This window comes from Ursus arctos, unplaced genomic scaffold (genome assembly GCF_023065955.2).
Source record: "Ursus arctos isolate Adak ecotype North America unplaced genomic scaffold, UrsArc2.0 scaffold_11, whole genome shotgun sequence".
Lineage (NCBI taxonomy): Eukaryota > Metazoa > Chordata > Mammalia > Carnivora > Ursidae > Ursus > Ursus arctos.
Window position 1 is genome coordinate 29,603,405 of NW_026622775.1, and position 23,830 is coordinate 29,627,234.

A 23,830-nucleotide genomic window follows, 5' to 3' on the forward strand; every position below is an offset into this window, starting at 1 on the left:
CGGTACCGGGCGGGGAACGCCGCGGTTGCCCGAGCGCGGCCGCCACCTGGAGACGGCGCCGAATGAATGGGAAGCGCCGAGCCGCTGGGGTGGGAGGTCCGGCCGGGAAGCGGGTCCTCCTCTCCTCCTTTTTCCGCTTTCCCCTTGCCCTACCTATCCTGGGGCTTGCATCACGTCCAATGGGAACTGGAACACCGGTCAGAATACCGTTTGATCCTTGGATGCGGTGCCTTCGGCATTTCGAGTTCCTGACTTAACGCTAGACCTGCCCCTTCCTGCGCCGTAAATTAAGTTGTGTCTGTTTTACTTCTTATTGCGCTGATTATGGAAATTTTGTGTAAAAAAGTCACCTAAAGTGATTTTTTTTATTATGTAGCTTGTATGATTTAAATATTATGAATTTGAAAGTCATGTTGATCGTATAGTAACACACATTGACTTGTTTTACATTTATCTGGATTTTTTTTCGAAGACTTCCACTCTTACTACTTAGTCAACCTGCGTCCTGTGTACCTGGGTTAAGATCTTGTAAGGGTGATGCCTTTCGTTCGTCAAGAGCCAGTTTTATACATCACATACCCTGGACTTTCCCTTTTTTGTTGCCATCTCCGTTTCTGCCTGAGGACACATTACCGTGTCCACAAATTACATACAAATTGATGATACTTTTTAAAATGAGAAATGAAGGTTCTCTTTCGAAACTGGCAGTTCATCACACTGAAAAGTGCATTTTGGCTGTGCGCAGGTTATTGCTGTTCAAGACATTCGTCTAACCATCCTGCATTATAAATAACTACATTTTGCTCAGAAAGTTTAGGGTTAATTTAATTAGGACAAATTGAACAGTAGAAAGAATACGTTTGATGTGGCTTTCTTTTATTAATGAAAGTGATCATCTAAAATCTAAAAGTGATTGAGTTGAAACTAAGACTTTAAACTCTTCTCAGATTATTATTGGTGGGTGGTTAGGCTGAGACATACCTTTTAAAAATTAGGATGGCTAACCTGGTTACGGTAGACTCTAAACTCCATATTCTTTAGAAAGGGTGGACTTGACAGTCCTATTCAGGTTTTTTGGCTTTTTGGTTTTTATAGTGCGATGAACACATTCATTACATGAAATTACCCTGTTCCTATTCCCAGGATTTCTTCCCCCCACCCCCCAGCTTTATAGGAATTCGGCACATTGTGAAAAAGCTGTTAGAATGGGTGCCACCTAATAACTGTTAGTGTTCTTTCTTGCTGGAAGTTTTCAACAGGTCGTTGTTAGGTTTGAGGTGGGAGAAGTAAAAAAGAAGACCAGTTGCTGTCTCCTCCTGTACCAGCTCGTATCTCAGAGTCCCTCAGGCCAAGTTAGTCAGTAGGTACGTCTTGGGAATACAGATAGCTTGTGTAACACAGATACGAATAACTGCTGAGGAAGAACGGTCAGGTTAGATAGAACGTTTGAAATGTTAGGCTTTTGACACAGAAGGGTGTTTAATGAACTTCTTAAAAGTCTCTGAAAACCTTAGTTTTAAAATTAAATTGAAAGGCTTTTACAGTACTTTAACTTAGTTACAAAATCTAGGCAATTTTCCTTTTTCGTGTAGTTTTAGCTTCAGCTACTTGTTAGAAGAAACATGTGAATACATTCATTCGCTTATTGCTTGATCACTCATTCATTCAAGAAGTCTTTGCAGAAGGACTTACACTGTAGATGCTTAATTATAGGAGATAAAAGAATGTGAGCCTTAGTCTGCCTTTAGAGAGTGTACTCCCTAACGAGAGAAGAGCTTGCACAAAAAAAATAACTGTTTACTGAAATGAAACACCTTTTCTTCTTTTACAGTTAGAAGTTTGCGCATGGCACAAGGGTGCTGGAGATTGGGAAGTCCCTTTCAGCAACGGTGATCTTTTTAGCCTTCAAGAAGAGATTGATATTTGAGCTCAGCCTTGAAACATGTACTAGGATCGAAGAAATTAAAACATTTTATTTGGGAAAAGGCAGGAGCAAAAAGGGGAAAACATGAAGCATGGATGCAGCAGGGTGTGAGAAGAGACTGTAAAATGTTTTCTGAAGAGCCTCAGAACCAGCATTAGTTGCTTTAAAAATGCAGATTAATGGATTCTATTGTAGATCTATTAATAGACTTGTTATTGGTGGGCCCGAGATTCCAGATTATTCTTATATGTCCCAAAGTTTAGATACCTGGCAAGAAAAGTCTTCAGGTAGCTGAAAGCTACTCTTCCCTTCAAGAGAGTCTGTTGTTGAGGGGCTGGGGGTAGATAATGAATCCCAACCCTTGACTGCGTTTGATAATCATTTTCTTCCTAACTTAAGCCCCTTGGCAATCAGAGATCACTGGAAAGATGAGTACAGTCATCAAATCCTAGGTTATTAGAATTTAAAGGGAACTTGGAGACAATCTCAGTGTTTTGCTATCTTTTCTCACACAAGGACAGCACCCCCATGAAGAAGTGGCAATTCCACAGTTACTGTACTAGATGAAATGCATCGGGAGTCATCTGTGGGTTTTTTAATGCTGTCTTCCAGATCCCTCCTCCTCAGATAATTAAAAGAGTTGGCTGAATTACTGTTCACCACCACTGGAACATGTTGCTTTTTTCTTGGTACAATTTTAAAAGCAAATACCAGCTTATTTCAGGAGGCGGCTTTATTTAGTATGTCCCTTAACTCTGTGAGTAAGCTGTTTATGAGAGAGAAGAAATGGGAAAGCTTGTAATTATCAAGTTTCTATAGAATAAATTGCTTTCCTTGTGGGAGAACTAAGGTATCATTTTCCTGTAGCATTCAATGCTAAGAATTTAAATAGTGAGCTATTGGGGGCGATTGAGTTAATAACCATGGCTTCAGAATCACATTCAACACACATATGAACACTTGCAAATCATTTAATCTTGCTTGCTGTCTCAACACTGGACTTTATCTTAAAAAAATAAAAATGTATATCATTCAGTCCACAATTTTTATTGAATACAGTACACTTAAAAGGTCAAATATTGTATCACATGACTAAGTATAGCAGGAATTAAGAAAAAAGAGAAATCAGAGTGGCTGGATTCGTTGGGGAAAAAACTGCTTTGAATAGGTAAAAGGAGGGCACATCCGTGGAAGGGAGCATGGTGGATGACAGGCAGGGAGAGAAGACCACGTGAGAAGGTGGCAGGTGGGAGCAGTGATGAACACCATCAGAAAAAGAGGTACTTCCAGAATCTGGGACGCTTGTTAAAATACAGGTTTCTTGTCTTTCACCTATGTACTTGAATCAGTTACTTCAGGGAGAAGCCCGGTTCCGTTTATTTTTGGTATACTTAACAAGTGCCCCAGGTGATTCTTTCTGGAAAACTTGCGGGGAGTATTTTATAAGCTCCACTTCTCCTTTCCAAAGTTATTTATTTCTGGGAAGTTTGAGAAACCTGGGAGAGGATTCTGGAGGAGTGTTGAAGTCTTTGAGCTAAAGTCTTTGAACTAGTGTCTTTGAACTGCCCCAAGGCAGTTTAGAAGGCCCGTGAGCAAGAACGTTTACCTGAACAAAAGCAGGATTTATGAGAGGGAAGGAACTGGTGTATTTATGAATGTTCAGTGCGGAAAACTTGAGACTGACATTGTACTGGAAGTGGATCAGTGTAGTTGTAAAACTTCAGGAGTGGGTGTGTGGGTACGTGTAATACCATGTAGGTTTCGATGATGTCTACTAAGGGAGCAGTGAGGCAATTATTTTCCGATTTCTTGGAAGTGAGGAAGCATCTGTATTTGCTTAAATTCTGATCAGGATTTATATACTTGAATAAATACTGAGGAATTCGAAGATGATGTGCACGGGTGTTTGGCTTTATACTAAACTCACTTGCGCTTTCATGAAAAGCAACTAAAACATTTTGGTTTTATTGTTAGAATAGGCAAAAACCCGGGTGCCTGGGTGACTCATGGGTTAAGCATCTGACTCTTCGTTCAGCTCAGGTCTTAGTCTCGGGGATGTATGAGTGACGCCTGCGTTGGACTCCACACTCAGCGTGGAGTCTGCTTGAGATTCTCTGCCTTTCCCTCTGCCTCCCACTTGTTCGCTTGTGTGCGCTCTTTCTCTCTAAAATAAATAAATCTTAAAAGAAAGAATAAGCAAAAACCAGCCTCCCCACAGGAAGGAGTAAGACCTCAAGTGGATAATTTTATTTGTCTTCTTGTCTCCACGTGGTATCAAAGCAACACTTAACATACTGGTTACCATGAATTCGCGTCAGGGATGTGGGCAGGAGTGCTCAGGGGGAAGAGGAATAAAGAAAATTATTACTGTCATATTTGAATGCCCCCCCAAAATACTTTTTTCTGTTTCCAGTATCAAAAAATGCCTGGGCCCACTCAGATCTTCTGAATTTTAAAATGGGGTCTGAGCATCTGGTGATTCTGATGTAAGGTCCAGACAGACAGCCACTGTTGACCACATACGCATGTGGACAGCTGGCCAGTGAGGAGATCTGTTTTACTAAATGCACAGAAGCCTGCCAGAAGTTTCTTACCAATGTATAGATTCTGCTATTGGATTATGAGGGATTGTGCAGAAAGGAAAACATTTTATATGTATACACATATGCATACACGTATATATATGTATGTATAATACACAAAATGTATATGTACATATGTACACCTTTTTTATTTGAGAGAGAGAGCTCAGGAAGGGGGGCGGCAGAGGGAGAGAGAGAGAGTCTTAAGCAGACTCCATGCCCAGCTCAGCACCCAGGGCTCAATCTCAGGACTGAGATCAGTCATGACCTGAGCCAAAATCAAGAGTTAGATGCTTAATTGACTGAACCACTCAGACACGCCAAAAAGAAAATTTTAAAGCCAGTTTTATTCCATTTCCAGAATTGGAGTAGTATGAGAAGTCCACGTAAGTAAAAGTTACAATGCAGACAAAATTAGAGTAAAGAATTGTTGCAATAGGATGTCCAGGAAGTCCCTTAATCTTGTCATGCCTGCTCCCACTGTCTTCCTTTCCCCCAGCTCTTTGAGCTTCCAGTCCTTGAGCAGGTCCATTGCCAGTCTGCAGATACACTTGTGTCAGGGTACAAAGTAAATAGGTTTGCAGATTCTGAAGATACCTTGAATCTAATAGTTTTACACTCTATGTTTTCCTGTCATGGATGTCAACCATTACTGACGGGCTGCTGAAGGAAGGTTGTCTTTCAAATCTTGTAGGTCAAATAGGTTTGCTGAGGCATACTCTGGAATTAGTTTCTCTTTCAGATGGCTCATCATTCTGAATTTTATTTGGAAAAAAGTCATGGTGATTTTTTAAGTTTTTTAGAAAATTACAGGAGTAACACATGCCCATTAATAATAATCTCTTTTCCTCAAAACTTTAAATGTCTTTATGAGTATTGATTATTTCTAAGTATTGATTATTTCTAGAATCTTACAGGATTTTTCTTAACCTTTGTCTTCCAAAACTCCATCAGGAAAAATGTCTCAGCATTGGGCAATCCCATTAAATCTAAAGACATACTTTTCTTTAGGACAGGAAGAATTTTTATTATTGTTTGGATCATTTTATCAACTCTGTCATCTCATATTCTCATGTTCTTAAACTCCTGTTAGACAGATTGGTGGGCGTGTGAATCTATCCTCTGTGTCTCTTCTCTCACTTTTTAATGTCTTTATCTCTTCTCCATTTTGTGAGTTTTTCTGAATATTTCTGTTTTGCAGTCATTTAACATTTCTAGACATTTTCTAGTTCTTCACGCCTTTTTGGATAGAATCCTATTCTTGTTTTGTGTCCATAATACTCTCCTGTAGCTTTAAAGATATGTCAATATGTATGCCTGTTTCTCCCACAGGCCTCTCCTAAAGGGGAGAGAAGTTTGTTCTTTAAGTGGGAGGGTTATGCAGTGGGTGGACAGGTAGGCTCCCCTATGAGAGAGCAGGCTGGAGACCTCCACCTTTGCCAAAGCTAGAGGGCTTCTTTCTGTGTTAATCTGTTTCACTCCTCGCTCTACTTTTTAAATATTATTGAGGTCAGAGTTAGACCTTGATCTGGTCTGCTTTTCTTTCTTTCTTTCTTTCTCTTTCTTTCTTTCTTTCTTTCTTTCTTTCTTTCTTTTTTTTCTTTCTTTCTCTCCTTCTTTCTCTCCTTTCTCTCTTTAAAAAGCTTTTATTTATTTGTTCGTTCGTTCGTTCATTCATTGATTCATTTTAGTGATCGCTACACCCACCATAGGGCTCAAACTCATGACCCAAGATCAAAAGTCGCACGCTCTTCTGACTGAGCCAGCCAGGTGCCCCTGCTCCTCCTTTAGATCTGTCACCCTTGGTAGCCCTTCCAAGGTATATATCCCACTATTCTCTGCTTCTGTCCCACAGGCAGAAGCCAGCCAGGTGCCCCTGCTCTTCCTTTAGATCTGTCACCCTTGGTAGCCCTTCCAAGGCATATATCCCAGCATTCTCTGCTTCTCTCCCACAGGCAGAAGCCACCCTTGTTGGCTTCTGTCTGAGAGGGGACGTAGGGTAAGTAGCGCAGCTGTTTCAGAAGTCAGAGTTGCATGAATTACCCTCACAATTTGCCCTTCAGCTTCTCCTGGCCCTTTGTCTTTGTTGACTCAGCTTGGAGTTTCTTCAGAGCTCCCTTGGGAGGAACCGTATTTAATGGACCTTTGGTAACTTGTACTGCATTTTCCTCCGCTCTGGTTTTCCTGCTAATGCAAACCTGTCTGTTTCTACCTTCCTGGAATTCTTCCAAATTTTTGGTCCATTGATGGCATCCTTTCTTGCCTTCCCATATTACTGTTTCATTCTTTTTAAAAATTTGAATACACATAACTTTATTCCTGAAAGCTCTTAGGAAGGAGAGGGTGAATGTATGTTCTCCTTCGTGCCCGGTGACCTATTGAGTGTACACTTCAGATTGTGAAAGATCATTTTTTTCCTGCATGTGCCTTAATTATTCAAGGAAGGCCGTGGAAATTTGTATGTGAAAAAATTGTTTTCCCCTATTTCAAGTGACTGAAAAATCTTTCATTGGTTTTGTGAAATATATACAAAGTGGCCATAAAATTTCATTTCAGTATAATCTAGAACAGGGGTCTGCAAACTTTTGCTGTAAAGTAGGACATATTTTAGGTCTGTGTCACAGCTACTCAACTCCGCCATTGTAGTGTGGAAGCAGCCCCAGACAGCGCATAAGCTTATGGACCCTGAAATTTGATTTTCATGTAGTTTTCCCATGTCATGAAATATTATTATGATGATGTTTGTTTCAAACATCAAAAAATGTGCAAGATCACCAGCAGCACAAAACAGGGTACCAGCTAGATGCAGCTCCTGGGCTGTGTAGTTGGTGGACGACTGATCACAAGGGCAAAAGTCTGTACTGTCAGATTTTTCCTTTTAGCTTTCGTGTTTCCATTCATAACCATAAAAATGGACCATTTTCTTGGGCATCATGCAGTAACACAGACTTAATGTCTTAGTGGAGAGCAGTTCTCCCACCAGATTCTGTCAGTTTCTACCTTTTCACATTTCACTTCAGAGCATTATGCCAGAAAAACCTAGTTCGTAGAAATGGTAGGTCAGCCAACAGTTGAGCACCAACTAAAACAGTTAACCTAAGCTTTGATTGTGGAGGGATTTCTTTTTCCTTAGTGATATTTTCTAGGTGAATCTGGCATGGCTGAAGGTGTGGCTCGGCCTGGAAAACATTTTGGCATTCTTGTTTAGTCTGTGACTGCTGCCTAGTGAGGAAAGGTCATTTGGATTGTTACACTGTGTCTGGGCGCTTGTAATTTTAGACACCTTAGGTTGAGAGTCATGACCTTCACTTGGTTATCTCTAGTAATGCCAGGCAGGTTGTTAACACTGCTTTGTACACTTTGTGCCATGCCAGTGCGTGTGCCGTGATGGCAGTGACGTCGGCAGATGGAGGAGGTGGAATCTGACCTCTGTTTATTCCTGTGTGTGCCCTGGCAAGGCGCCACTGCAGTTGTCCTGACTGTCAGTCCTGTCGGAGATGCTGAGGAGCAACAGTCCAAGGTGCAGGGAACCTTCTCCAAGGCCGGACCCCTCAGTAGTTGTGCAGTCTTGCAAACCTGTGTACTGCTCTCTTAAGCTCAGTGTCTGTTTCTATCAGATGGTGAATGCAGTACCTACTTGGCTAGGTTGTTGGGAAGAGTAATGAAAATACTTGGAAGTAGTATGGCGTATGCCGGCTCTCAGATGTTAACAGACGGCCTTCTTTTTAAACCCAGAAAGTGGGTTTAAGTAAAATAGAATAGCTAACATTTAACTGACTACTTACACTAGGTATATCTAGTTTAACTCAGTCCTCACAGTAACCCAGTGAAGTAAATTAGAGTGATACAGAGATGGAGAAACTGAGGCACAAAAAAGGTGAATAACTTGTTCAGGATCTTATTAGTAAAAGGAGGAGCTGGGATTTGATGAAGTCAGCTGGGATTTGATGAAGTCAGCTGGGATTTGATGAGTCCCTGTGTTTAAGACTTTGCCACTGCTGAACTGTAGCCTAATTTTACTAAGAAAAGTTGAGGTTTTGGCCATACGACTTTCACATACTAACATACTTGATTGCTAAGTGCTCTGTACATGCCTGTCACATTCAGTCCATGATGCTCAATAACAGATTTGAAGACTGGACACTGGCTAAAATATTTAATCTTCACCAGAAAATAGTATCTCCCTAAGTTGGCACTTAGAATCCAGTCCCTTGGGGCGCCTGGGTGGCACAGCGGTTAAGCGCCTGCCTTCGGCTCAGGGCGTGATCCCGGCGTTATGGGATCGAGCCCCACATCAGGCTCCTCCGCTATGAGCCTGCTTCTTCCTCTCCCACTCCCCCTGCTTGTGTTCCCTCTCTCGCTGGCTGTCTCTATCCTGTCGAATAAATAAATAAAATCTTAAAAAAAAAAAAAAAGAATCCAGTCCCTAGGATGCAGGAATTAATGTACTTTACGTCCACACTCAGACACAAAATTTGAAGGTGCTTATGTGCATTCACGAGGTGAGCCTGCATTCTAACACACAGAGAGGGTCCCATCTACAGTCTCACAAAATTCTAGAAAGATAGTTACATTTCATAGTGACTCGGGACAAGTCACTTAAACTTCTGAAGCTCAGTGTCCACATCTATGAAAGAGCCCAGGAGTTCATGAGAGAGTAACAGGTATCCTAAGTAAAAGTGCTCAGCATACCATAAAGTGCTCTACCAGTGTAAGGGGGGCCCTCTGTCAGTGTTTGACAGGATTCCTTGGCACTTCGCGGTCTCTTGGCAGCTTTTCTTATTTATTTAGTAAGTAAAAAATAAATAAATAAATAAAATTTTAATTCCAGTATAGTTAGCATACAGTGGTATAGTAGTTTCAGCATTTTTTCTTTTTCAACATTTTTTAAAGCACCTAGGTGCTGTAGGAATTTGAGAAAGTGGTAAACAAGGTAGACACAGTCCCTGCCCTCTGAACTGGCAGTCTAATAAGTAAAGGACAGAGATTGGAGGTCAAATGTCAAGAAGGAGAACTTAAGTTTCAGAGAAGCAGGCTAGGTGGAAGAAAGAGGGGAGCCACTACGGCTTGATTCATAAAGCTGTGCAGGCAGGGAAGTTAGAAATCTTTATTTGTTGATTTCTTCAATAAATATTAAGTAAATATACCTCATACCCAATATCCAAACTGGTTATGTTGCTTATCTTGTGGGTATTACCACTCACTTGTCTTGAAGGTGGCTACATTTATTCAGGAATTCTTAAGAAGCCTAGTGAAAATTTGCTACTGATCGAATCCTGTCAACTTTCTGAGGTGGTTCAACACATGGCCAGTAGATGGCGGCAAAGGATTGCAGTTTCCATGATGCCATCGTGTGACGTCTGTCGTTTACAATTTTTGTGTACCCTGCTCTTTGAGGTTTTCTTGGGCCGAGGTTGGTCAGCTCCAGCAGCTTCCAGGTGTGTATGCAGATATCCTGGTTTTTATTTAGTTTTTGGTGTTTAATCGGCGTTTTTTGGCCAAGCCACAGTTTCAGGAGAAGTTATTCACAGACTGAATTGTTTGGGCAAACTCCAGTGTATGCAACTGCTGGGTAACGAGACACATTATGTGGAGAGAGGTCTTTGTGGTGTGATTTCTGAGTGCTGTTGGGACTGCTTGGAATGGTAGGCCCAGTCAGTTTGGGTCTCAACTGTTAGGATTCTTGTCTAGCATTCTGATTACTGGTGTGAAAGTGTTTCATTAAACCCTGATCATTTCCCTCTGATGGTTGGCACTCTTCAGAAACTTTTATTGTGGTCTCCATGTTGCTTCAGAGTATGTATAATTGATGATACAAAGAGTAAACATGTATTCTAAATTTTAGTGATTAGCCCACTTTTGCTTTGTTTTCTAGGAAAGAGATGACTAAACCGAGGGATGTTTACATACTACTATTGTATTTCAGGAATCTAAATCTCAATTCTCTGGCTTTAAAGGCTGTTACGAGCGAAGGAAGAATTATTTGTTCCTATAAAGTAAAATAGCAGTGAGGTATTAATGTAAGGAATGAAGGCATCCAGTTCTAAATGTAATTGGAAATATGCTTATAGAAGAAAAGGCAGGGGATTGGAGTGGTATTGTTAAATCATAGCTAGGCATAAGAAGTAAAGCTATTTTGATCTGCCTATTCCCTGTATAAATTATATAATGCGTATCACACTAAGGTTGATGGCTGATACTTTTCCTAGTAAAATGCCTGGGGCTTTAAGAAATGAATTTGGGGAAAAAAATACAGTATGGGGTCAAATCAAAAATACCCATCCCCCAAATACATATAAAATCAACCTAGAAGCCAGTATGAGTGCCAAATAAAGTTGAACAGAGGTTTTGTCGAAATTTTGTACTTTTCAGTATCTTCATTACCACAAGGATGAATTATTTGTGCTGTCTCACCTGAGGAAATTGGCTTTGATGTTGAGCTATTCTGAATGTTGGACGATTTTTTTCAAAGCTCCATATAGCAACCCCTTTTATGGCATAAAGCTTGAGTAGGATGGCTTGAAATCTGGGAATTGGACATGTATTTACGTGTGGAAAGAATTTTTTAAAATTGGTTCATACTCTAAAAAAAAAATTGTTATTTTTTAAAAAACAGGTGAGAAACAATGGAAATTGTTACTAAGATATTTCCTCATTATAAAAAGGGCATAATAAGAGTAGCTACCTCCTGGGATTTGTAATGAGATTTAATTGAAAATGCAGTCAAAGCAGGCAGAATTTGTAAATGGTGCATGTTAAGTGTTCAGTAATTCTTAGCTGTCACTGTTACCATTTTTTAGGATGGGGGAGAAAGGTGCCCCCATAATCTTTGCTTTCTTTTGTTTTCAAATTTACATAGCCTTGCTACACTGCAGTCCTTACGTGGGTCTAAGCCTTGGTTGGCATCAAGTACAAAAACAATATGTCTTTAGTGTTCACTTGTAGTTATTAATTCTCTAGCTTGGGATTTTGCACTTGCTTTGACTTGATGTCTGTATGTTACCAGGAAATTTTGGAAAATGCAGCCTTGAGAAAGTAAGCTCATATGTTCTTAGGACTAGAAGCAGAAAAGAAAAACTGAAGACATGGGAAGAAAATGCATTAGGACATCCCCAGATCCTTTCTGACTTTTCTCTGGTTTCATGACTTTATGAAAAGAATATTTTTGAAGTATAGAAAAATCTAGGTTGCATATCAGAAATAAAAGACAGAGGTAAGGGAAGATTATCCATGATTCAGGGATAGTTGCAGTCTCTGAAACAGCATGGAGACAGCTTTACAGCAGTTACCTCCCCGCTTCTGTTATTTGCTCTACCAGTTTACAACAAATTTAGATCTGTGCTCTGTGTTCATATTGAGTATATACATGTCTGCTTTCAATCTATTGTTGTGGTTTTTTTTTTTAATAAAAAAAGTAAAGTTCTCATTTTCTTCCTAGGGGATTGCCTTATTTCTTGGCCCCCCCGAAGAGGATGTCCGCACTTAAAAGGTGGTTGATCTAGAATAGAAATTATCATTTTTTACTCTCTGGATCCTTTTACATTCTTAAAAAATTTTGAGAGCTCAAAGAACTTCTATTTATGTGGCTTATATATTCATATACATATCAATAAATGTTAGAAAGTAGAACATGAGAAAATGTAAAAATGTTTATCATTTAGTATAATAAAATCAATATTAACATAAATAACATTTTTATGGAGAAGTAGCTGTATTTTCCATAACAAAAAGAAATTAGTTAAAAGAGTAGCATTGTTTTACATTTTTGGAAATCTCTTCAAGTGGCTTAATAGGAAGACAGCTAGGATTCTCATATCCGCTTCTACGTTCAGTATGTTGTGATATGTTGTTTTGGTTAAAGTCTATGAAGAAAATCCAGTCTTTCACAGATACGTAGTTGGAAAAAATTATTTTAACTGCATTTTTAGATCATTGTGGATATACTTTGTAGTAGTTTCTGTCTATGTTAGTAGTTATTTGCAACATGGAATCTGGTACCATATCAATGAATTTTTTGTATTCTGTGACGTTAAAAGTGATTTGTCCGGTATTTTGAATGGATTTTTTACCCATGAATGCTTTTGTATTGGTTATTTGGAAAATGTTGGTTAACTGGGCTATGCAGATCTTTCAGATACTATACAGTATCAAAAATAGCATTAGTTAATACACTCCCCGTCTTGTCAGAAGTCTTTAAGTATTGGGAACCTGTCCTGCTCCTGATAAAAGTTAAAAGTTTTCCCCAGGAATTTTTATCATTGACAGAAATATGGTCTTTTGTTTTCCTTAAAATGACAAGCTCACTTATACATTTTAGTGAAAATGTCTGATACCCTTATCTGATAAACTTTAATTTGTCAGGTTTACCTTTGGGCAAAAATGGTGTTCCATGAAAAAAAGGGGCTAGTTCATTTCACAACCCAAGTGCTTTTCTGTAAGATGTTGTATTTTGGTATGCAGCAAAAGTGCTTTATGTGTGTTTTCCATTGTCACATATTAAAAAGACATGTCATCAAGGTTCCAGATTTAACAGAAATACTACTGCCTCCTTAAGGACATTTTTTTTTTTAGAGATTTTATTTATTTATTTGACACAGAGAGAGACAGTGATAGAGGGAACACAGGCAGAGGTAGTGGGAGGAGAAGCAGGCCTCCTGCGGAGCAGGGAGCCAATGCAGGGCTCAATCACAGGACCCTGGGATCATGACCTGAGCCGAAGGCAGATGCTTAACGACTGAGCCACCCAGGCGCCCCCATTAAGGACATTTTTAAGTAAAACTGACTTTTTTAAGACTGAGAGTGTGTGGCGGTGAAGAATACTATGGCTGCTAGTGGAGTCAATGCCAATGCCTGATTCGTGCCAAGGCAGCAGCAGTTTGTTGTTGTTTTTAAGATTTTATTTATTTATTTGACAGAGAGGCAGCGAGAGAGGGAACACGAGCAGGGGAAGTGGGAGAGGGAGAAGCAGGCTTCCCGCTGAGCAGGGATTCCAGATGTGGGGCTCGATCCCAGAACGCTTCTGGGATCATGACCTGAGCCGAAGGCAGACGCTTGACGACTGAGCCACCCAGGCGCCAAGACAGCAGCAGTTTTAACATGTTTGTGGGTAAAACAGATACGAACACGGTTAAAAAAGGAAAATGGTGTCTTATTATGAAAGTAGTTTTGGCCATGCATGCCTCTGAAAGAATCTCAAACCTCCCGAAGGGTCTGTAGACTGCTCCTGGAGAACTGCTACTAGGACAGTTTCATTAGTGGATTCTAAACTCAATTTCATTGGGTCAAGACCAGCATTTTTTAAAAAATGAAAGGGAATACTCTAGGAAATAGCACATATTTACTGTAGAAAAATTAATCATTTTGTGAAGCTCATCGGAGTTTAATATATGCCACGGGTGTGTAATGAATTGGGCATGTAGGCTTTATTTGTCTTGTCAGTTGTTACATTGACTGGCTTAAAATACCTTTTTTACAAATTATACATATAGTTATATAAATATTCATGTGCATTTATTATATATGTTCACACAGTTGCATGTGAAATGACTTTTTTCTAATGACATTTTTAACTTAAAGTGTTCGTCATCACAGAAATGCAGTATCTGCTGAGGAGTCAAAGACAAGGCATCAGGACCACCTCGGGCCAAAAATAAATAAATAAGCCGAGCAAAATTCCTTAGGTGTAAAGTTTTATAAAAAAATGTTTTAGGGATGCCTGGGTGGCTCAGTTGGTTAAGCATCTTGCCTTCGGCTCAGGTCATGATCGGGCTCCTTCCTTGCTCAGTGGGAAGCCTACTTCTCCCTCTGCCTGCTGCTCCCCCCTGCTTGTGCTCTCTCTCTCTCTGGCAAATAAATAAATAAAATATTTAAAAAATTTTTTAGACTCAAGTCTTTATTTTTATCCTCACAATAATCCTGGACATATAAAGATGTAAAATACATGTTTGTGGCAAGGCAAAAAGCAGGTAGATGGCGGAGATAGCTAAATGGTTAGCTAATGGCAGACAGCAAGTGGAAAACCAGGGTCCTACAGTACACATCTATAATTATTTCTGTATCTATGTATCTGGGTGTATAGTAAGTGAAACATGAATTCGTCCTGATATCTGACTCTAGTTCAGTACCACGATTCATCCTAGCCTTTTTTTTTTTTTTTTGAAGATTTTATTTATTTATTTGACAGAGAGACAGCCAGCAAGAAAGGGAACACAAGCAGGGGGAGTGGGAGAGGAAGAAGCAGGCTCCCAGCAGAGGAGCCTGATGTGGGGCTCGATCCCATAACGCCGGGATCACGCCCTGAGCCGAAGGCAGACGCCCAACCGCTGTGCCACCCAGGCGCCCCTGGAATTGTTAACACCTACTACCCCAGTGAGAAACTTTACCAACTACAGTTCCTTTAGTCTTGAGTTGGATAGTTTCCCATTAAAACGCAGTTTTCCAAAATTACTCAGATCCCAGCTCCTTTTTTACTGAACCCCTTTTGTGAGATTGCCATACATTTGTAATACAGTTAGATTCATTTGTCAAAATCTGCATTCCGTGTTGATCATTCCATCTTCTGATGTTTTAAATTTGTACACATTGAAGTTTATTCTTTCTGATGGACAGTTGTGTGGGTTTTGACAAATGCATAGGGTTGTGTATCTGCCACCCTAGTGCTGTATAGAGTGGTTGCATCACCCAGAGCAGTCAGCTGCTGCTGCTCCCCAACCCCCATCCTCTGGCAGCTACCAATCCATATGGTTTTGCCTTTTCCAGGGTGTTGTATGAACAAAACCATGTAAGTTTTAGGGTCTGGCTTCTTTCATTACAAAATGCATTTGAGATTCATCCATGTTGCATGGGTGAATCTCGCAGATGAACAGCTTCTTCCTTTTCATTGCTGGATACTGTTCCATTATAAGGATGTCCTATAGTTGTTTATCCATTCACACGATAAAGGGCATCTTGATTGCTTCCAATTTGGGGCGATTATTAATATAATTGCTTCTTAACATTTGTGTACATATTTTTTGCATGAACAGAAGTTTTCAGGTCAGTGTAGGTAAAATACCTAGGGGCATGAGTTCTGAGCCATATGGTAAGTCTGCTTAATTTATAAAAACCGGCCAAACTGTCTTCCAGAGGGGCTATACGTGGGAAGGTATAAATGGCAGTTTGTGAAGGAGTGGTATTTCTTATTCACATATTTGATAGACACATCAGTGAAGCCAGCAGGGCCTGGGCTTGGTAATTCAGTATCTTTGCTGCCCTAGTTGAACTACTCCCATAGAGCTTGAGGGGCTGGGGGGACTAGCTCTGGAGCAGGGATGGCACAGACTACACTGTTCTTATCTAAAGTTCAGTAGCTTTCGCGAATACAAGCTTCTCTTTGCTGTATCCTTTGGTCTATATCCAGAGCATTGAAATGGTTGGTTTTGACAGTCCTGTTCAGATTTATAGTGCTTTTTGGGGAGAGGATTTGTGGGCTTCCTCTTGCCCATCATGTCCAAAGCTTCCTGCTTCAGTGTTTTTTTTCCCTCTGTTGTGTCACTCCCACTAGTAAACATGTATAATAGCCTCTAAAAATTCTCTTGCCTCCATATCTAGTCACGACTCCCATTTCTCTCCTCTTTCAGAGCAGAATTTTCCCAAATTACTTCTCCGCTCTGTCCTATTTCCTCTTTCCCCACAACTCCACCAAAAGTCGGGAATCCCTGTTGTTAACGCCACCGAAGTTTTCCGTGTTGCTAAATCCAGATGGTCTGCTTTTATTTTCCTTGAAATATCGGTAGCATTTGACACAGGAGATAGCTAGGTCATGGATGAATCACTTTCTTAACTTTGTTTCCAGCAAGATCATGCCCCCTCCCTCTGCAGCTTCCCTGGCATGTCATCCTCGGATTTTCACCGCATCTTCCCCAGTTTTCCCCAGAGTTCAGTCCTTTGACCTGTTTTCTCTCTCAACTCACTTTAGTCTCAGGTGTCCACTGATTTCTCCCAAACATTTATTTCCAGTTTGTTCCTCTCTCCTAAGCCTCAGTCATATCTAATTACCAAGCCCCTGTTTTCTGCCAGCCCCATCAAATCTTCCTCGCCGCTACTGTGAACTTCATCTTTCTAATTGCTCTGCTGGCGACCTTTGGGACTTTTTGACTATTCTTTCTCTCTCAGACCACATCCAGGTTATCACTTAAACTTGCTCCAATTAGAATTTTTCAGAATCCAGCCACTGTAACTACTATCACTAGTCCAAGCTACCACTGTCTTTTGCCTGGATTATTGTAATTGTCCTCTAATGCATTTTCTATGTCTGCCCTTATTTCCCTACAATGTAGTGTATTTTTTTTTTAAGACTTTATTTATCTGACAGAGAGTGCGTGCGTATAAGGGGGGCGGGGGGACAGCTCTGTGCTGAGCAGGGAGCCCCAAGCAGGGCTCAATCCCAGGACCCTGGGATCATGACCTGAGCCGAAGGCAGATGCTTAACCGCAGATGCTTAACTGACTGAGCCACCCAGGGGTCCCCAGTGAGATTTTTTTTTTTTTATGTAAATCAAATTCTTATTTCTGCTTAACATTCTCCAGTGGCTTCCCATATCAGATAAAGGCTCAAGTCCTTAGAATGGACTACAGCGCACTATATAATCTGCTTCCCTGTCCTCACTGCTTCACTGACCTCATCTGTTATTCATTCTGTAAATAATTTCAGTGTGTTGCTATTTATCAGCCTTACCAACCATGTTCCTTTCTTAGGGCTTTTGCATTTGCTGTTCCTTCTGCCCAGAATGTTCTTCCATTGGATCTCCATTAAGACTTCTGGATTTATTTCCTTACCACGTTCAGGTCTCTGCTCAAATTCCATCTTTTAGTGAGACCTCCCTGGGCATCCCACATAAATCAGCAACTCCCCACCCGCTAGCATTCCTCCCTATTTCCTCTTCCTCCTTTATTTTTCTCCGTTAACACTTTTCACCATATGACCATTGTCTTGTATATCCCCACTGCAGCATAAGCTCCAAGAGGACAGAGATCTTTGTCTGTTTGTTCACTGATCTTACAGGAACTTGATCAAGGATGGGCTAGAGTGCTAGGCTGGTGTCCAGTGTGCCTATGTGTGTTTGGGAGAGTGAGGCAGGAGATTATGGTGGCTACTGTCTGTGATGGACCAAGTAAGTGGTTTAGTCAGGAATTAAAGCGCCACATTTTAAGTCTTCTTTTTTTTTTACAGTCTTTTTCTGATTGTTACCTATCCTGATTGTTTTAACCCTTACTATACCCTGGCTCATTACACATAGTAAACACTCAGTTTTTCTCTCATTAGTTCATGTGTATTAATCTTTCCCCAAATACTTGGTAACTTCTCGATAGAAAAGATCAACAGGTACCTACCTTACTGGTATGAAGTGCCCTTTTCAAAACTCAGAGAATAGGAAAATGAGAATACTGCAGGCAAATTATCCCCAAGGACTTAGATTAGATTATGAAGATTAGAGTTTTGTCCCAGACCACACCCAAGAGAGTAAAAGGTAGAGGTGATTCAATTGCACAGTGTGCTGTGAGGACAGAGCCTGCCACATAGGGGGCCCTCACGTGTGTAAGAGAAGGGTGGACTGGTAGGGACATCTTTCAGAATTATCTGGCTTTCTCCTAATTCAGACTCACTGTGTAACAGGTTGATTTGTTAATCGACTTCCTAGGTACTGCAGTGTTAGAAGGCATGTGCTGTGTCACCTTGTTAACTGCCTAACTTGATACTCACATTGGCGTCAGTCCACCTTAGGGACCATCCTTGAGTTCCTGTAAGAGCTAAGGAGCAGAGACAGGATTATAATAAATATTCCCTAACGATAGCCCTCTACCTAGTCTCTTACTTGAAATTTAGCCAAGTGACATCTTTCTCAGGTAAATGAATCTACAGTGAAATAAGAACAAAGGGTCTATGCTAGTAAAACTTTTTTAAAGGCTATTTTCAGGGCATTCCGTACCCAAGTACAGTTGACTCTTGAACAACATAGGGAGGGTGGGGGAACGAAACCCCTGCACAATCAAAAATTTGCATGTAACTTTTGACTCCCCCCAAACCTAGTACTAATTGCCTACTGTTGACCGGAAGCCTTACTGATAACATATACAGTTGATTAGCACATATTTTGTATGTTATTTATATTATATACTGTATTTGTATAATAAAGCAAGCTAGAGAAGAGAAGGTGCTATTAAGAAAATTTTCATAAGGAAGAGAAAATACACTTAGAGTATGTACTATAAAAAATCCACATATAATCGGATCACGTGTTTAAACCTGTGTTGTTCAGAGTCAGCTGTACTGTTAACACATGAAATTGTCCATTCTGGGTCTCAAATAGAGGAATAAAAGTCATTCTGAATGGTACATGCAAGTTTTTTTTTAATTTTATTTCTTTATTTGTCAGAGAGCTTGCACGAGAGCAAGAGCATGGGGCAAGGGGGGTGCAGAGGGAGAAGTGGGCTCCACGCTGAGCAAAGAGCCAGGCGTGGGACTTGATCCCGGGACATGACCTGAGCCAAAGGCAGACACTTAACCGACTGAGCCACCCAGGCGTCCCTGCGTGCAAGTTTTCTTAATAGAAATATGTATGTCTGTAGTACAAATAATAGAGATGTTACTTTGAGGTTGCCATCTATTCTAACCTAGATGCATTTTCCAAAAATTCTTGAGGAAATTAGGATCCTTTAACAAGCCCTGATTTGAAAGGTCTGTAAGCAGGTCTGGAGAGTTGTGCACAGCTAAACAGTGATAGAACAGGACTGGAGTTGGTCTGTGGAAGCCTGTCCCATTCAAGGCCTTAGTACTTAGCGGTGCTGTAGTGTGTTCTTCATCTTCTTTGCTGAAAAGCTTTGTCTTTTGAGGGTAGATTGAAATATTGAAAACCGCCAGAAGACTTTGAGAGGCCCAGTCACAAATAGATGATCAAATTTAATCATTTGCTGGTGGTCCAAAATGAGTTGGCTTTGGCAAGAAAGAGTGTTTTCCTTGAGTGTGTGGCTAATAGCCTATAAATGCATTTTCAAAACTAAACCAGAAAAAAGGACAACAGAGAATGATGGAATTAGAATATCCATTTGCTTCGTTTCACATCTGCGCAACAGTCAAAATAACAATCCAAACATTACCACTACTAATTATGATCACTGAAAACAGTTTACAATTTTTTTAAGTTTATTTTTCAATTTTTTTGGTAACCTCTACACTCGAAGTGGGGCTCGAACTCACTACCCTGGGATCAAGAATTGCATGTTCTTCCAACTGAGCCAATGAGGTGCCCCAGTTTGAAATTTTTAATTGAATATATTTTCCTCATTCTGGTCCCTGCTCCCCCCCCTTCAGTTGTATTAAGTCTTCGTAAATTCGTTGTGGGATCACATAGCCATTATATATTGTACTCTCTTAACCTCACTTAGACTTGATTTTCTAAGTAGCTATATGTTTCATGCTTACCACCCATCTTATATCAAAGTCTTGCTGATCATTTTGGTCTAAAGTTTGTGCTTTTGTTCCAGAGGTGGCAAAAATTTTTCTGACAAAGACTGGATAGTAAATTTAGGCTTTGAAGGCCGAAAGGGATCCTATTCCATATTGTGTATATGCGTCTGTGTGTTTATTTTATTTTTTTAAAGATTTTATTTATCTATTTGAGAGAAAGGAAGAGAGCCAGTGAGCGAGCATGAGAGGGGAGAGGGTCAGAGGGAGAAGTGGACTTCCCCGCTGAGCAGGGAGCCCGACGCAGGACTCGATCCTGGGACTCCAGGATCATGTTTGTGTGTTTAACAACCTTTTAAAACCATTCTTAGCTCGAGGACTATACAAAAATACCTCTGGCTACAGTTTGTCAGCCCTGCTCTATACTTTCCTCAAGAAGGGCTCATGGAGTCATATTCCGGTGTTGCTGGATATAAATTCCTTGCTCACATATAGATGAGCCAGATATATAAAGTTGGAGTTAAATATTTAAATATGTAACTTCATTTTCTCTTGGCATAAAACATTGTAGTTGCAGTCTGATGATAGACTAATTTTATTTTCCTTATAAGTTACTTGACGTTTTTGCCTAGATGCCCAAGGGATTTTTTTCTTTTTCTTCACAGTCCAGTTGGTGTTATTCATTCTGGGTTGATATTCTCAGGTATGTGATGTGTTTTTTAATACGTAGTTTCGAGTATTTTTGTTTTGTTTTTTCTTTTTTTAGAAAAAAAAGACCTTTATGTATCTGGTGTTTAAATATATCCATGATACATGTCTTTTTTAACCTTATTTAATTTTTTCTGTTAAACCATTTTATTTTTTTCCAGCTTGATATAATAGGTGAAAATAGTATATAGTTAGTATATAGTAAATAGTATATAGTCTATCACGTGTTTTGGTGTACATATTCATTGTGAAACGATTACCTCCACCAAGCTAATCAACGCATCTGTCACCTCACAGTTACCTTGTGTGTGTGTGTGTGTGTGTGTGTGTGTGTTGAGATCACTTAAAAGATTTCAAGAATGTATTAGTATTAACTATAGTTACCATGCTGAAATTATATCTCCAGAACTTATTTCAACCCTGCGTGATTGAAATTTTGTACTCAAAAGTTTTCTTGATTTACATGCAGTTTTTAGTATGTGTTTCATTTCCTTGCACTGGTTTTCCTACTACCAGAATTCCTGTTACCCATATATTGGATCTTTGCTTAAATTAAGCACATAATATTACCACTATCTCTCAAATAGTCTATCTCTTTTTTTTTTTTTTTTAATAACTAATTCTCTTTGTTGCCTTATTTCTGAGTTTCCTAATTCTGATTTAGGCTGTTCTGTCATTTTCTTAATGACTTTTAGCTCGTTTGCAATAAGATACAGTTTTGCTTTGCTTTCTGGGCATGTCTTTCTGGTATGCTTTCGTTGTCTGAAATGGATGTTTTTCTGTTCCTTACTCCCTTTATGTGAAGGTTTTCTAACTTTTTAGAAGAAAGTGCAGTTCAAGATGGTTTTTCTGGCTTCACATAACTCGTCAAATACGTAAACTCCTATTGGACAGTATTACTCTCTTTTTCATGCTCACTTTTACATACTTGCTTTTATCACAATAACCACCCAAAACGCAGCTTGACAAAGATAGAGCAAAAGGATGTGGAGAGTTCCGTTGGAGCTGAACGACGTCGGGCTAGTGGTGCGCTTAGAGGCCGACCTAGGCCAGACGTGGCCGTGTGTCTCCCATGTAAAATGCCCCATGGTGCCTCGTGAGTTGGTCTGGTGGCTGCGTGACATTCGGGTTGACCGTGAGGTGGTGCTCCTCTTCTGGAGACGACACTTGAGAAACCAACCAGTAAGGCCTTTAACTTCTTTTTTCTTAAAAACTAGAAGTACAGAAGAAAGATTTTCAAAGTTAATACTACCAGCCAAGAAGAAAATTTCTTCCTTTGGACCCATGTACTCAGATAGGCAAGCAGATTGATTAAAAAGAATTTAATATATTGAAATCAAACACTTTGGAAGCAGGTGTGTGTGCATGCATTTGCGCATGTGTATATGTGTGTGTGAGGACGACCAGGCTTGCTTCAAGATGCACGTACACGCAAATGTACGATGTGTTTCTTTGCCTCAATCTGGTAGTCTTCCTGGGGGGAAAATCCACAACTATGTTGAGTTGATGAAAAGGAACAATAGAGAGCATGCTTGCATGCTTATTGACCTTGATGTTTAAGGACATTTGTTGGTAAATATTTGGACTTGCTTTTGTGACCTGCCACAGTGAATCTGATTGACTGCTGGTTTCGGATGCACTCAGCCTGCCAGAGAACGTATTTTATAAGAAAACCGTGTGTCTTTCAAGAGAAGGCAAGAATGTGGGTGTGGTAGGGAAATCCAGATTCCTCCAGACAGTGACTCATCCTACACAGACTCTTCGAGGTGGTTCCAGGTAAAACTTGACCCTAATTGCTACTGTAATGAAGAGTGAAAAAGAGCAGTCACCTGCTTACAGGTGGAACTTTTGTCAGGCTAATCACTGGGAGATCGTGCTCTCCTCTCCTAAGTGCATTATAATCTCTCAGGATAAAAAGTGAAGCCCTAGAAAATGCACTGAGCACGGCGTGCCTTCTGTTCCTCTCCATACCATTTTCCTTTCAGGGTCCGGCACAGGTGGGCAACCTTTTCTTACTCCTTCTTCTTCCAGCCCTTTTTCTGGATTCTTAGAAAATCTGGCAGTTGCTACTATAGGCTGTGTTGTTCCGTGACGATCAGAGTGCTACAGAAAGCCAGGCCCTGATGGATGGTTAACATCTGAGAGAGCTGGATATGGATGTAACCCAGCTGTTACTTTCCGTAACAGAGGGATCTGTGTGCACGAGGAGGCCAGAGCAGCCGCCTGCTCTCACCTCACCTTTTCTCCAGGATTATCATGGGCTTTCTAACATTTGGCTCTCTACAAACTGGCCTTCAAGTTTGTAATAAAATATTTAGGAAAAGGAACGTGGATTTTGTCAAGCCATGCTTTCGTAATAAGGCTGGGTTTATAAATTATGAAGACAGATCCTAAATTAGAAGGGACCATAAAGATCAAGGTATTTCTCCCTTAAAAGAATTATCTTAATCAGAGACCTATTTTATTTTATTTTTTTTAAAGATTTTATTTATTTATTTGACAGAGAGACAGCCAGCGAGAGAGGGAACACAAGCAGGGGGAGTGGGAGAGGAAGAAGCAGGCTCCTAGCGGAAGAGCCTGATGTGGGGCTCGATCCCAGATCGCCGGGATCATGCCCTGAGCCAAAGGCAGACGCTTAACGACTGCGCTACCCAGGCGCCCCCAGAGACCAGTTTTAACATTAGTATTTCAATTAACCTGTCCTAGAAGAAAGTTAGAACCTAGAAACTCCTTTAAAGCACCTCTGCAGAAATGGCTTCATACACGAACCTGGCGACATGACCCTCAGTCAAGTTTTTGGCTTCCGTGGACAGCAAATGTTTTATCTTCCTATTTGAGCTGAGTGCAAATGGAAGAAAGGCAGAAAAAGGAGCTGAGTGTACAATTGTGCTTTCCCTTCCTGTAGTGAGTTCCATGGGAAACGGTACGACCAGACTCTACAGTGCTCTCGCCAAGACACTGAACAGCAGCGCTGCCTCCCCGCACCCGGAATATTTGGTGTCACCTGACGCAGAACATCTGGAGCCCATTGATCCTAAAGAACTCCTTGAGGAATGCAGGGCTGTCCTGCACACTCGACCTCCCCGGTTCCAGAGGGATTTTGTGGATCTGAGGACAGATTGCCCCAGTAGCCACCCACCTATTCGGGTCATGCAGTGGAACATCCTCGCCCAAG

General features: G+C 40.5%; 1 protein-coding gene across 10 annotated transcripts in view; it reads left to right on the forward strand.

Moving 5' to 3' along the window:
* The window catches only part of NOCT (nocturnin), a 31,135-nt gene that overhangs the window by 3,445 nt on the left and 3,860 nt on the right, over positions 1-23,830 (forward strand). Inside the window, exons 1-4 of one of the 10 annotated variants that reach the window (XM_057310080.1) lie at positions 1-9,944; positions 11,945-11,995; positions 20,613-20,650; positions 22,264-23,830. In XM_057310080.1, the coding sequence (XP_057166063.1) occupies positions 23,569-23,830 (262 nt within the window). In that variant the 5' untranslated portion in view covers positions 1-9,944; positions 11,945-11,995; positions 20,613-20,650; positions 22,264-23,568. The other 9 variants (XM_048212208.2, XM_048212212.2, XM_048212211.2 and 6 more) reach the window with 9 other exon arrangements.